The sequence below is a fragment of the Enoplosus armatus genome, chromosome 15, assembly GCF_043641665.1.
Source record: "Enoplosus armatus isolate fEnoArm2 chromosome 15, fEnoArm2.hap1, whole genome shotgun sequence".
Taxonomy (NCBI): Eukaryota; Metazoa; Chordata; class Actinopteri; order Centrarchiformes; family Enoplosidae; genus Enoplosus; species Enoplosus armatus.
This window is the reverse complement of record NC_092194.1, coordinates 20,490,712-20,505,652: the sequence shown is the minus strand read 5'-3', so window position 1 is coordinate 20,505,652 and position 14,941 is coordinate 20,490,712. Positions and strand designations below refer to the sequence as shown.

Below are 14,941 nucleotides of genomic sequence, written 5' to 3'. Positions count from 1 at the left end.
CTTCTGTTGTGGAAACTCCACAAAACAGATTCTGACATCAACGCATGCTGACACGCTACACCTGCAGAACTTCTGCTCCTCTGGTTTAAACCCCACCATCACAAGGTTTCACTCTGGTGTAGACTGCATTCAAAACTGTTTCACTACAACCTGAGACAAACAGGAGTCCCTGAATGCAGCATGAGTACAAATGTCTGGTTAACAGTTTACATCATGGATGTCTTTAAGAGATCAAGATACAATGGTGCAGTGTCTTCAGGCTAATGATGCTATTGAGTTGCATCATGGGAGATGTAGGATCCAGTGTTTCTGCAGCTTGACTGAGACAGAAGTCACTTTAATACGTTCGTTAATCCGAGTGTCGCAATTATAAATATCTGAAGAAGCTTAAAGTAGCTACAATTAAGGGACAGTAAGCCTGGTGTTGGCAGTCCTGAAGACATGTATCCAGGTTACAACTGGGCGTCTGTCTAAACTCTCTTCCAGCCAGTTTTAACCTCAACGCTTAGACCCTGAGGCATAAAAGACAATACAAGAACAAATCCATATCTGTTCAGTATCTTAAAATATAATCAGTAAGTCTGTTTCAATCCTTTCCCAAAAGTTTCACATTTAAAACGCTGGAATGAAACTCCACACTGACGCAGGAAGCAAACATTTTTATATTTTCATCTCGACTGTGTCCAGATACAAATGATCAGCGTGAGACGGGACGTTCAAGTTGACAGACACTTTAATTGAGACATGAGTGACCCTTAACCATGTGGGCGTTTACATGGACTCCCCATCATCTCTACTTTTTAACGAAATACAAAAGAAAACAAAAAAAACCAACAAAATGAGTATTGCAGTGAAGCCGTCTTGAAAGTAAGATACATTATTTACACTGAAAACAAAAAAACGCTACGTAATTTTTTCTTTTTCCAGGAGAGAAAAAAAAACAAGAAATAAATAAGACTAGAAATGTTTTTTTTGTCCACATTCACAGCATGACAAATCATATTCAACTCGTTAATGTCGACCCCGTGTGGCCAGAATAGACTGAGATATTAGTAGGTAATTCAGTGATTATTGCCAAAAGCCTTAATCTATACATTATAATATTCAATACATACTCTGTATTTTGTTTAAAAAAAGGAGACATTTGGAAACTGCTACTTGGATGATTGTACAGCTTAAATACTTCTAGATATATATATGTATACTTTTAAACCCTTTTGTTCATAGCTTTAACTCGTTGGCAACTTTGGAAGCAATGTTTTTGAAAGCGATGGATGATCCGGATATCCGTTTGAACCTGACGCCGTTGAGGGAGAGACGGGGCAGCTTGCAAACCTCCATCTCCCACTGGACCAGGTTTTCGGCTCGCCCGTCCCCGTGGACGCAAAGAAGCAGGAAACTCTCTTGCTGTTCGTAGTCGCAGTTGTTGGCATCGAGCACCTTGCGAATCTCCCGCATGATATCACAAGGCTCCATGGAGCTGGTGGTCCTCATACTCCAAGTGAATCTGAGGGAGCGGGGTTTACTGTCTTTATTTTCCCCTTTTTGATCCCCAGGTACATGGCGACTGTCGGGAGAGAATAAAAACACAGAGTTTAATATCGCAGATTTGATTTGCCGCTTCTTTTTTGTTTTAATCACAAGGTGGATTTAAAGATTCAACAGCCACTTTGACTGTTTCACAAAATAAAAATCAGCTTTTCAGTCTTTGGTAGACTAAATCTTAAGTGTTTATCAGTCAAAGCGGCTGATAGAATAGACAAACCTACAAACCTACCAGCCGGTCATGATTTAAAAAGGAATAGTTTGACATTTTGGAGTTTTATTCGCTTTCTTGCAGAGAGATAACACGCTCAAGTCTGTACAGTAAATATGAAGCTACAGCCAGCAGCCGGTTAGCTTAGCTTAGCACAAAGACTGGAAACAGGAGGAAACTTCTAGCCTGGCTCCATCTAAAGCTAACAAAAACCCAGCTACCAACTAACACGTTATATCTTGTTTGTTTTATCTGACGAGTTTAAGTTTTACTTTCCCAAAATGTCCGACTTTTCCTTTAAACAACATTTAGCTTGCGGCTGGTGTTTGTTTCCACCGGGACACTTTCCAGCCCCAGTTTAAGCCTCTCATGTTTCATCATTACATCCAAGTCACAAAGCTGAGCAAGAAGAAGGTCGTTTAACAACATTTAATCACTTTCCTGAAACTATTTCCAGAATCCTCAAAGACTCTTTTAACCATCTGGTTGAAGAGTTTTAACCAGTTTCATAGAAATGTCACATGTCCTTTTGTTTGTACGACATGATCTAAAATGAAACCACTAATTATCAAGTAAAATCTGTCTATATTGATGTTACTATATATTATTTTAAAGATTTTAGAGTCCTCAGCCAAAATCCATCCATGTTTAATGTTTTACCAAAATCAAAACAGAAATTCTACGTTCTTGTCCTTTAAAATAAACCGAAAGGACAGGAAATAGAGTCCAAACTTGTGAACCTGGTTAAAAATCTTATTCACCGAGCAGTGGACGGAATATTTGTTTATCCAGATGGTTAAATGAGTCTGATGATTCTGAAAATGTGTTTTTAAATATTTATTTTCTGATAAAACTCTGTGACTGTGATTGTAATGTAAACTGGGGCTGGACACATCCATGCTGTATTAATGGCAGCTTTTTTGGGGGGTATTAAGAGCATTTTTCAGGTTGAGAAGAATATGAATATGCCATGCTAACAGAGCAGCACACGAGTACAGTGCCATGCAAACATGAAAGTAAAATAAACACAAGCCAAAACACTGAAAAGGCAAAGCTCAAAAACAAGACACGGGTTTCTAAACACATTCAAACATCCCAGGAGGGACAAAGCAGAGAGGGTTTGAGACTGCAGACCAGGACAAACTGAAGCCTACGTTTAAAAGGGGGGCGGGAAGGTAACCTCACCTTGAGCCCTCAAGTCTCCCGTTTCTCTCAAACTCGGTTGAGACTCTGAGGCGCACGAGAAGATCAGACAGGGAGGAAGAAAAAAAAAAAAAGATGTGGATTGTGCTCGACAGAAATAACTTCAGATCAGATCCAGTGAATTAAAAAATAAAAAGAGAACATGTGACGTGTGATAAGAAGGAGAGTGACACCGACGTGAGACGACGACGACGACGAGAGCCACCACCGAAAAATAACACACACAAAAAAACACACAAAGAAATGGAAGATTTTACTTCCAGTGAAGAATCATGAGAAAAAAAAAAAACAATAAAACCCCCCAGTGATGAATGTTCAGACTGTGACCCCGAACTGAAACCAACAGTTTAAAGCAGACAGGAAGAAAAACAACCTTTTAACACAAAGCAGGACGGAAATGCGTCTCATGAAGTAGTGCGAGTGTGTCGACCCAAAACATCAGAATAAAACCATCAGCGGCAGCCGACAGGTGACATGTAGGTAGAAACTGTCTGAAGGGAGGGAGGTGAGGGTGCATTTATTTTCTACTTCCTTTTACTTTCTTCCTCAAATAACGTATTCAAATCTATATCGGAACTGAAAATAGCCGGATCCTTTTATTCCCTTTTTGGTGGTTTTAAAGTAGGAAGAGGTGATACGGTTAAAAATAAACTTAATACACAACTTTTATCTCATGAATATAATTATTCTAATTGATTGTGCATACGTTCATTACTGACTTTGGAAACTAATCTATTTAATCTTACTAACCTCAGTTTAAAGAAAACTAAATTATGAGCTCTATCCAGAAGGAAGGACGACCATGAGATGTGATTAAAAGCTCCAGATTAGGCTAGTAAATGTCAGGCTGGTAAGATTCAAAGGCCGAATCATGAAATGATTTTAATCAAAATATTTTTAGTGTTAATTTGATCATATCAGCTTTATATAATTTCGTTGAAAGTCAATATTATTGAATCATCACTGAGCACCGTTTTAAAGCTTCATTATCTGATGTTTGTATTGACTTTATATTTGTTAAACTGGCGTCATGGTTTCTGACTGTGTCTTTGTTCTCTGGTCTCGATGTTGATCTGAAGGAGCCGCTTCATTAAATCAAGTTATTCAAAGTGACTTAATGTTAACGCTCAGGGAAAGCTACGTCCACAAACAAATCTAGGACACATGCACGCGAACACAGACACAGTTTGCAACTTTCTCTGGGTTGATGCAGATCGGCTCTAAAAAATAAAACGAAATGTTCCCCGACAACGATTCGTTTCCCCCGTGACCGAAGCGGCGTCGAGCTCGACAACTCGGCAGGCGACCAGGAACTTGTCAGCCACGAGAACGCGATCGTGACCGAACCTGTCAGTCAGATTTATGCCTTCCAATCACAGTTGTCCATTATTTATGAAGGCATCTACAACCTCGCTGATCAAAACAAGAGCAACTGTGCGACACAACTACAAGAAACTGCGATGGTTTAAAATCAAAACTATTGTCCCTACATATATATATGTTATATATATATATATTTATATTTATACATATACAAGTTAAGCTTTAGGAGTTCTCGGAAAGCCTTGTTTGATTCCTGAAGAGCGGCTGCATCAACCATCAGGGTGAAATATGTTACCTGCTAGCCAACATGTCTCGGGCAACGCACTATATATTATAATACACATCCCAGACAGAGATTTGACCATATTGTTTATAACATGGTAGCTTTCCCTTTAATTAGGCCACTGTGGGTCATTAATAATCAAGACTGCCTGATGGCATTATTGAATATCTACATGATTTATGCATCAGCGTGATAAAGTACTTTGATTTGTCGGGTTAATTTGCTCGATTAGACAAAAACACACTTTTCTGTCCGATTTCATTTTTCATTTTTGACATATATCAATATCACAATATATAATATATAACCTGTGAGGGGATTCTGTCCATATTGCTCTTAGTCAAGCATCCAGAAAATAATAATTAATAATAATAAGACGGCAAAGCCAACGCAGACCAGCTGTGTTTCTTTTTAGAGGAAGTCTGCTCTTCACATGAATCACTACGAACACAAGGACAATGTCTCAGTAATACAACAGAAGATTAGACTGAAAGCAAAACAAGCAGTAAGCTCCCTGCTCCTCTGACAGGACGGGTTTGTGGTGTCAGGCTCCCAGCATGCACTGCAGCCTGGAGAACAGAAAAACAGGACGGGTGGAGGAGGAAGTGAGTCCAGACTCCCTGACAGCTCAAGAGACTCGACAACAGGAGGACAAGTGAACAGACAGGACTGACAGCAGGTCCTGGGTCGGTCAGAGAGGCTGTGAAAATCACAAGACCGACGGGGGGGGTGAGGGAGGGAGGGGGTGAGGGGTGGGAGGTGGGGGGTGGGGTGAGTCCCTCCACATAACTGACACTCAAGACTTTAGTCTCAGAGGAGAGATTGAGGGATTGAAACAGCCCCTTACTCTAGATCTTCATCTTCCTACAACTCTCTATATCTTCCGCTCCTGAATCTGAAAGAAAAAACGGGAATCTGAAAAAACGGCGATTGTCTCAACGGACACATGACAAAGAAAGAAAGAAAGAGAGGGAAAGAATATCAAAAATGTATGACATGAGGACAGGCCAAAAAAGGAGATTAAAAAAACATGGAAGGATGATGAGAAGGAAGGAAGGCAGGAAGGACAGGCTGATAGAGACTGGAGGGCAGAAGACTTACTAAGGGGCTTTCCTCCCTGGGTAGAAGGGATGGCAGGCCCTGTTTTGGCCGTCTGCCGTTTGGCCGGGTCAATACTGACCCTAGGCGGAGAGGAAGAGCAGCAAGAGGTCAAGGTTAAAGGACACAGGAAGGTTAGGAAGACAAAAACACACAAACTGTGAGGAGAGGAGGAGGAGGAGGAGGGAGGTGACTGAACCTAAAAACGTCCTGAGGAGGAGGAAAATGACAAAAACCCGTTGGTTAAGTCCAAAGATGTGATGAGGATTTATTTCAGCAGAAATGTACGGAGGGTCGAAACTGACGAAATGTAGTAAAAGGTCATCAGACGAGTCGGAAATATAACTGAATCATTAATAATATTGTTAGTTAAATACTTAAAATGGAGAAAAAAAAGAAATATGAAGCTCCAGTCAGGTAAACAAGACTATGAGTCCGCAGCCAAGCTAGCAGCTCTGTGAGGCTGCGCTGCTTCACTGCAGTGCTTTGAGCTAAATGCTAACAAGCTCACAATGACAATGCTAACATGCTGATGTTTAGCAGGTATAATTGTTTACCACCTTAGTTTAACATGCTAACGTATGCTAATTAGCACAAAAGGAAAGTACAGCTAAGGCTGATGTCATTAGATATTCAAATCAAAAAGGTCAAAATTTTAATTTGTCCAATAATTTTCTTTTTACAATTCATCCTCTGGGGAACATGAATAAAATCTCAGGATCATCCAAGTCAGTTGGATTCCTCCTCTGGGGATCATGACAATCCACCGCATAGATATTTTTTAGTTAGATATTTCAGTTCAAAGCTAGCATGGCTAAAACTGCAAAAAGCTTTTCATTTTCTTTCCTCTTTACCCAAACATCAGGTGATGAAGTAAATCGAATATTTCTTCTTCACCGTCACACGTCGTGGACGGAGTCGAGCTGAAATCAAATAATCAACAATAATTATGATCGTTTAAGGTAATTCTTCAAGCTAAAACTCTGAACGTTCTCTGGTTCCAGTTTCTTTAAAGTGACGATTCGCTGCCTCAGATGGCTGTAAACTGAATATCTTTGGGTTTTTGGACTGCTTGGACGAGGATGTCCCCTGTGATGGACATTTTTCAATAACAGTGGTTGCTTGCGGCAGAGTTCATAGTAAAATGAAGGAGTTGAAAATAAAACAAGCAAAGTAAATTAAATTAAATGTACCTATCAATATTATTTAATGACGTGTTCAGTTGGATTTGTGGCTCGTCTGATGACCTTTTACTACATCAAGTCTCCACAGAAATGAGAACAAACACAAAAAGTGAGGTGATGTGATAAAAGTGAGGTTATGACAGATGAGACCAGAGTTCACCGACTCGAGGCTCTGGATGATGAAGAGGAAGAGGAAGAAGATTGTCCACCAGAGGGCACTGCTGAGCTGAGACAGCACCCTGCGAGGGCCATGAAGCTCCTCCAGCGGATGATTATAACTGTGGCTGCTGCAGTTTGACCACAGATATCCAAATCACTCACTGTTAGGAGTCAATTCAGCTCCTGACGGGTTATTTTTGGTGTCCTGGCCTGATGTCAGATCAGTTTCACGGCCTCCTCTCCTAACCCTGACCCCCCCCATTGATGGGAGAAATTAACTGAAACTGAGCCGACAGGAAACCACAAGTATATATGTGATAAATATTTGAAATGGAGAGATTTTGAGACTTCTCTGTTCTGGATCTCTTTATAGGGCAACTCTGAACTCAAGAGTCCACTGGATTGTTTGATTTCAAAGAACTATTTTGAATCAATCAAACTTTGTTCACATTTCTTCAAGTCTGTAGTCGTACAACACATTGAACGGATTATTGTTTGCTGTACTTGGTCTCTTCCTAAAGACAGTCCTTAAAGTAATTCAGAGAGTGATGGAGGCCAAAATCAACAGCTCTTGTTGTGTGTGAAAAAAATAACTTCTCAACTTCAGCTGAAGATAAAATGAGGCTTCAGCAGTCTGAATTGAACAAATCAATCGAGCATCTTTCAGATTTTGTTTTTCCTTCCTGAGCCGCAGCAGAGACAGTAAAAAGGTGGAAACTTTGTTATATTGAAAAATCCAATATTGTAACTTTTGAAGACACTAAAGCTACAACAATTACATGATGATAACGGACATCTATCCTTCTATTTTCAGACATTTTATAAACAAAAAGAAAATAATAATAGTCACATTAATTACACATTGATGTGAGTATTGTACCAAGATAGACTTGAAAAAAATGTCTTTTAAGCTGCAGATTTACTTTGGGATGAAAGTAGTTATCCATAAACATTAAGAAGTGGAAGAGCTTTAAGAGTTTCAACACTTTTAGCTTTGAGGAGTTAAGATGAAAGATCAGGTCATTTGTTTTGAAAGGTTGGTTATGATCTTTACGTTTTGTATTTGTGGTCATTTATATTACGGTTTCTGTGTCCACTGGGAGTAAATGTGATAGTTGGCACAAAGTATTTAAAAAACAGATGATGTTGTTTGGTAAAGTTAGTTATCTCTGGTGATCTACAGACCACATAATGAAGGACCGTGATGACTTTGAGACCAGTGTGAGCTTCAACACAAGTCTTCTTAAAATGATTCACCGAAGCCCAGAAATCTGGTTCAGGAACACCAACCGATCCAAAAACACAAAACAGGAAGTACAAGGACAAAAGAATTGACCAACAGGCCTTTCAAAAAAGATATTGACGATATTAACGAAAGTTCCTATAGCTGTAAGTATATGCAATGCAAAGCCTAATGAAACACTTAACGCCACTCAGAGATCAACCAAAGTCTTCTACGCAAACACGACAATCTAGACAAAGGCTGTATTTACAAAAAAAACAAACACAAATCTGTTCGTTTTTAGCTCTTTTTGGCCCCGACGTTTCCTCCTCTGTCTGAAAACAGGAAGAAAATCTCATCCTTGGTGATTTCTTCTGTTCTGACAGCCACGATAAATCACATCCGAGCCAGAGAGAGTTAAAAATAAAAACCTGATTTTGTGTGTAAATGCAGCAGAATAATGTTTAAGGCACTGTCTAAAATGTTTCAACAGCAGAGAGAGTTCAGTCGTTAACAACAATCCTTGTGGTGAGAAAACAAACCACAATCAATGGCAGCTGTAAGAAGCGACCCCATGCATGCATTGGCAATTGATTAGTGGCAAGCTGCTTTGTTGTTGCTGTTGGTTAATCGACTGATTGTTCAAGGAGCCCTGGTCTGCTCCCCCAATCAGCCTTTATCCACTCAGACCAACCACAGCCACACTGGGTACAGTTACACACACAGAAGCACCAGTTCAAACCTGATTAATGCAGAACTCCATCTGATAAAATGGTCATTTAGATTTATAATGTCGTCTTCTTCCAGAAAGTAAAAGTACACTTATTCAGTTTCTTGAGTAAGATAAGTCGGTTGATACCACTCTCATATTTGTTCAGTGAATATGAAGATACAGCCAGCAGCCGGTTAGCTTAGCTTAGCATAAAGAGTGGAAATAGAGGGAAACTGCTAGCCTGGCTCTGTCCAAAGGTAAGAAAATCCACATAGCAGCACAAATAGAACAATCCTGCAACTGTACTGCGTGACACAGAGAGATGTTTCTGTTATTTAGCCTTTACTTGTTGCTATAAAATGGGGTGGACAAAATAATAGAAACACCTGTCAGTATAACAATACAATTCAACAGCACCACAAACAGATCAAAACAGTGAACAAGTCGACCCCGCAAAATGTGGAAGTAATGGAGCGTTACTGGGATTAGAAACTGCAATGTACTGGAATTCAAACTGTAATCCCTAACACTAATTATCAGTTATCACACATTGCTGTAACGCACTCCAGCACTTCCCATAACCAGACATAAAACGGCAAATTAATCCCCACATGAACTGAAGTGACAAACAAATGAGATATCGCATGTTAATAAATGCCTGATTTTGTTACTTTTGGACAGAGTCAGGCTAGCCATTTCCCTTTTTCCTTTATGATAAGCTAAGCTAAGCTAACCAGCTGCTGGCTCCAGCCTCATATTTACCAGACAGACATGAGAGAGGTCACATTCATCCTTCAACAACAAAACTAGCTCTTCTGACATCACATAACTTGGGTTACAAGTGTAAAATCTTGTCACCACATTAATCTGATTATAAACTGTGTGCGTGTAAATGTACCCAGAGAGAGTTTTTTCTTCTGCTAAGCGGTGTGTTAGTTCAGTGCCAGCAGCCCCACACGTCTCCACGAGCCTCAGAGGAAGTTTTTCAGTGAGATTGTTTTCGTTATATTTGGCACAGAGTGAAAGGCAGTACAAGAGTCCTACCTTTTGGTAAACCTGAATGACATGTTTCTACAACAGAATCAGACAAAGAAACAGTGAAAATGGTGAAGGAGGAGTGAGAGGAGGAGGTGGGGGGAGGGAGGGAGGGAGGGAGGGAGGGGAGTATGAGGAATCTGAATGAGTGAACAAAAATGGGGTGATTGGAATCATCAACATTGAAGGGGAAGATTCATTTTTTTCATTATCAAATGATTTCAATTCCTCATTTTAGGTCAGTCATTGCAGGAGTGATGTCGCCGGCCTGGCTGCCACTTTACATGTGTGATGTGTCTTGTTTTATTAAATTAAGCTCATCATCTTCATTGTCAGCTGATTATTTTCTTGGTTAACTGAGTAAACATCGGGACAAAATGTTGATCAACTAAAAATGCTAATCGCAATGTCTCAAATTTTTTACTTCAGCAAAAGTAGAAATACCTCAGTGTAGAAATACTCTGTTAAAGGTACTCTGTAATACTCAGTGAAAGTTTGAAATCTTCTTTAAATAAAAGTACAAAAGCATCAAAATATATTCAATTTACTTATCAAAATAGTTGAATGTTTTGACTGGAGTTCGTTCGTGATACGACATTGTGAACCTAAACAGCCCAAAAATGTTTCCAGATTTAGACCAAAGAAAACTCACTGAAGGTGAGAATTCACCATTTTATATTCTAATCTTTGAAGTTTAAACTCTGTAAGAAAATATCTACTTCCAGACTATTATTCAAGAAAATGATCAGCTAACACCTTTGATGAATCACAGGACTAAAATTGGCTGAAATGATCTGCTGTGCCTATTAACAATATCACGAATTTCATTAAAAAAGGAGGTCAAATTGTGGCTCATTCAGAGCGGCTTCAGTTCTCTGTGGCAGGGATCCAGGCAGCGACAGATAAACAATTTAGACTTAAGAATAAATCACATCGTACAGGACAGTGAAGTGTTCCCCCAGCATGTAATTTATCATCCTAACTCTACAAGGCACTGTGTTGATTGGCTTCTAATTCGAACAGAGTCACAGCAGATTACACTGTACGCAGCAGGGCTGGAGTCTATCTCAACATTTACATGAATAACTCAGAAGTAGTGAAAAAGGTGCACGTAAGTGATCGTTTTAGAAAGACTGGACCGAAAGACAGCTAAACCCCAACCCTTGGTGTTTTACTCTGACGCGAGGCGTTTCCTCTCCTACCTGCGGGTGAGTTTGGAGGTGAGTTTGGAGAAAAGGTTGCTGGTTCCACGGCTGCGGGTCTGAGAGAGAGGGGTGGCATCGTGGGAGAGGGTGGGCGAGGCCGGCGGCCCGTTGTACGTGGCCGTGCGGCGGTCTCTCAGCTGGCCCCCGTGGAAGGTGCTGCGGCTGGCGGTGCCTCGGGGGAAGCGCAGTCGGTCGGGCGTGGTGGCGTTGGCGATGCTGTGGATCGACGCCACCGGGTTCCTCTGGCTGCCGGGCGACACGGCGACACTGCTGAGGTGGGAGAAGAGTGGAAACCGTTAACATCACAGAGTTTAAAATAAAAACCAAAAACGAGCAGGTTGACAGTTTTTCCACTGCAGACGTGTTCTTCGCTGTACCTGTACGTGATATTTGGTTTACTGTCTTTTAGACGACTCATGTTTCATAGACAGATTCTGATGTTTCTCTCCAAAATAAAACGGATCAAACCTGCTTAGTTGTTTACAGTGAAGGTCAAAGGTCACTGCTGCTGTACAGTTTGGTACACAAGCAGACGACTGCAATGGAAAAAAAAAAAAAAACATCTTGCAGTTTTGTTCCATTTCCCTCCTTATCTTTAAAATGGCCGAGAGTTTGTTACGCCTGCATGGATTTCTAATATTGCTATGGGTTTTGAAATAAATGAATCTTGCATGTTAGATGTCAACAGGGCAGGAAATTAAATAATAAAATGTGAATCATCCAATCGCATTAGCTGGTGGATTCAGACACTGAAGTTTAGTGTTTTTACACCTGCGTCTGGTTAACGGCTGGTTAAGTTTAGGAGAAAAAAAACTCAACAAATAACTTGTAACTGTACTTCACTCTTATGCCCCTTCTCCACAAAATAGGCACAAAATGCACATTCCTGTTTGCACTTCCACCACATCTGAAGAATCAGATGAGAAAATGACGGCAGTGCTGTTTGGTCTAATTACCGTTGCTCGGCTCCGATATTTGAATGGATGTCAACTACTTTGTGTGTCTCAAAAGTAGAAAATGGTTATTTATTCCAGCTTTAGTGTGTAACTCTAAATTTTGTTTCTCTTTCTTTTTCTCTCCATCACTAGTTATTGGTCAGTTACTGTCAATAAACAGTACAAGAAATGTCCACAATGTGTCCTAATATTAATATTTGTTTTATTTACTGTGTGGATGAACAGATGTAAAAAAGTTGTAGCAGTTTGACCGATCTGTGATGTTGACTTCAAACTCTGCTATAATAGTTTCTGTGCCATCGGAAAGTACGAGTCCCAGACCAGGGACTTTTGGGGGCCAGATACTACGACAGGGGGACTCTACCTTGGACCCTGGCTCTGCTAAAATGGTTCCTGGAAAAAAGTTCCTCCGGTGGAAACAGGCTGTAGCTGATGTAACAGGACCGAAACATCTTTAAGGGGAGTTTTTGTGCATGAATTCACCAGCCGAAGTCAATTTTAGAGACAAAGACAGATTTAACAGCTGTAACTAAAATGTACCAGCTGATGTTAATTTCCCGCCCTGAACATCAAGCTCCTAACGTGTACAATGAGGAGAGTGAGGTGTGTCCCTGGTGTCAGTTAAGAGTCTAAACAGAAACAGACGATGGTCTGAGGGGACAGCAGGGGAGCCGGTGAGCGGTGGAGCTCGGCCATCGTGTCGGACGCCGACAGGTGAGGGATCCAGACGGAGAAGATCAGGGGTCAAAGTTCACAGCAGAGGATGGAGGAGAGATCAGGAGCAGAGCTGTGAGAGTTTGTTATTGCAGATGTCTGCAGCGGAGACAAGATGTCGTCCAGTTTATGGTTGAGCAGAGGGATGATGCAAACAAGGAAAAATATTATCACACACAGAGTTTAAGACCTCGTTCATCAAAGCGTGGCAGCTTGATTTCAGTGTGAGGATACATATTTTTCTCTACTTGTGCCTCCACTTTTATCAGTGTCTGAAACCAACACCCACCATGTTCCACATGCAGGTAAACAGTAAACAGTGATAGCTCCACACCTTTCATTTAAAATGTTCTTCTGTTGACCACCGTCTACTCTGCCACGAAGAAAATCAAATGGAAGCAAAACCCGATTCTGTATTTAAAAAGGAAAATTACTGATGGCTCGTGTTTGCCCAAAATCTAAATGAAATACGAACCAGGAAGTGGTTTTGGGGACGCATCAATTTAATCTGCTGGATCAGTATCAGCGCCAATACTGACCTTACTGTTGTAAGTCACAGTTTGCTAACATTATCAAAGATTTACTGATTTATTGAAATTAGAGTTCAACATTTTCCTCAGTTTTCGTCAGGAGGTCGTTTTGAAACATTGCACGGACGAAAGGCGTGTTTAAGCTCAACGGTTCACAACGAGGACTAACTTTACAGCTCAATCACGACAAACTTTCACCAACGGGTTTTAAGAACCGTCCAGAGGAGCTACGCTGTTTAGTAGGTTAGTTTGGGTTTGTAGGGAAAGAACAGGGCCATGCACAGGTCAAGCATGTACTGAAGCCCAGTGAAGCCCTTTCTTTTACCTGCTGTGTGGACGCACAGAGGACAGCGGTGGTTTAAACAGATCACTGCATCCCTAAATAACATGACAGAAGTCTTTTCTTGTACCTGCTTGTTGCTGATGAGCGTGAATTTCAGACACTGACAACATTAAACAAGTTGGACGCACGCTTTCCTTACGGTTCTTTGCAGGAAATGGCGTCCATGGTTTAGTTGAGGGGTTACAGAGTGTGAAGCTGGCTGGATGTGTGGGTTAGCGAGGGGCCAAACAGGGGCTGAGACATGAGAGGGGACAGACAGGGGGGTTTGGAGGCCCTGCCGTCTTACTTGGGCGAGCAGTAGTCCAGAGCGTAGTAGGAGTGGGGCAGCGTGGCCCAGCCTGCCTGGCAAACGTACAAAGGGCCGACGGTTTGATACCTCAGCCGCACCGAACTGGACGAGGCACCGAACGCAGCGGCCGCAAAGGCAGAGGAGGGGCTAGTGGCACAAGCCATCTCAGTCATGCTGGTCATGCCACAATGAAAAAACAGCCCCCCGAACCACAAACACACACAGGCAGAAATGAAAAATAAAGATGATGAGAAAAAGGGAAAGTAAATACAAGAAAGAAAGAAGGAATAGAAAGAAAGAAAATAAGGGAATGAAACAAAGGAAATCTTTTCTTGGGATCCTGTCTGGATTTTCTGACTGGTGGTGAAGTAAAAAGAAACGACAGGTTCCACACAAATCTATAGGCTCAATAATCTCATTAAAAACTGCTCTTCAACCACGGAGTAAAAGCGTTTAGACTTCGTGTGTCCACTGTTCTTTACTGATGAAGCTCAGACCCAAACTCTCTCTGTGCTGACGCAGCTTTTACGTTTTTGTAATGAAACCAGGTCAAAGACATCCTCTCTCACCTGTTCTCCTTCCCGTTGGGAATGACGGAGAGGCGGTCTGTGTTGTTCCTGTCACTGCAGACGTACGTGTTCCTCCTGGTCATACCTGCCGACGCAGTGTTATTCTGCAGAGCGGAGAGAGGACATCACACGTCACATTATAGTCGGTTTCAAGCAACACATCTGCTTTTTGGATTAGTAATACTGATATAATGAGGGTTGGGATGGAAATAATTTCTGGGAAGACAGAATTGATCCTCGCCGGTGTTGCTCGTAACATGCTTGTTTTCGGTGGGTGTATTTCAGCTCTGCTAGAAAGAATTCAGGTTGACAGAGAAGAAGTTTCCCACCAGGATGTAGCAGATAAGAGTATTTTTATGC

General features: G+C 41.2%; 1 protein-coding gene across 12 annotated transcripts in view; it reads right to left on the bottom strand.

Annotated features, from left to right (window-relative positions):
- Positions 1 to 644: 644 nt before the first annotated feature.
- The window catches only part of mark3a (MAP/microtubule affinity-regulating kinase 3a), a 45,630-nt gene continuing 31,333 nt past the window's right edge, over positions 645 to 14,941 (bottom strand). For 3 of the 12 annotated variants that reach the window (XM_070919729.1, XM_070919731.1, XM_070919737.1), the window contains 4 exons: positions 14,582 to 14,685; positions 11,178 to 11,450; positions 9,985 to 10,011; positions 645 to 1,567 (listed from right to left, as the gene is read on the bottom strand). In XM_070919729.1, coding sequence (XP_070775830.1) covers positions 1,222 to 1,567; positions 9,985 to 10,011; positions 11,178 to 11,450; positions 14,582 to 14,685 — 750 coding nt within the window. In that variant the 3' untranslated portion in view covers positions 645 to 1,221. Of the gene's footprint in view, positions 1,568 to 2,941; positions 2,987 to 5,412; positions 5,461 to 9,984; positions 10,012 to 11,177; positions 11,451 to 14,581; positions 14,686 to 14,941 lie in introns of all 12 variants that reach the window. The other 9 variants (XM_070919732.1, XM_070919736.1, XM_070919733.1 and 6 more) reach the window with 5 other exon arrangements.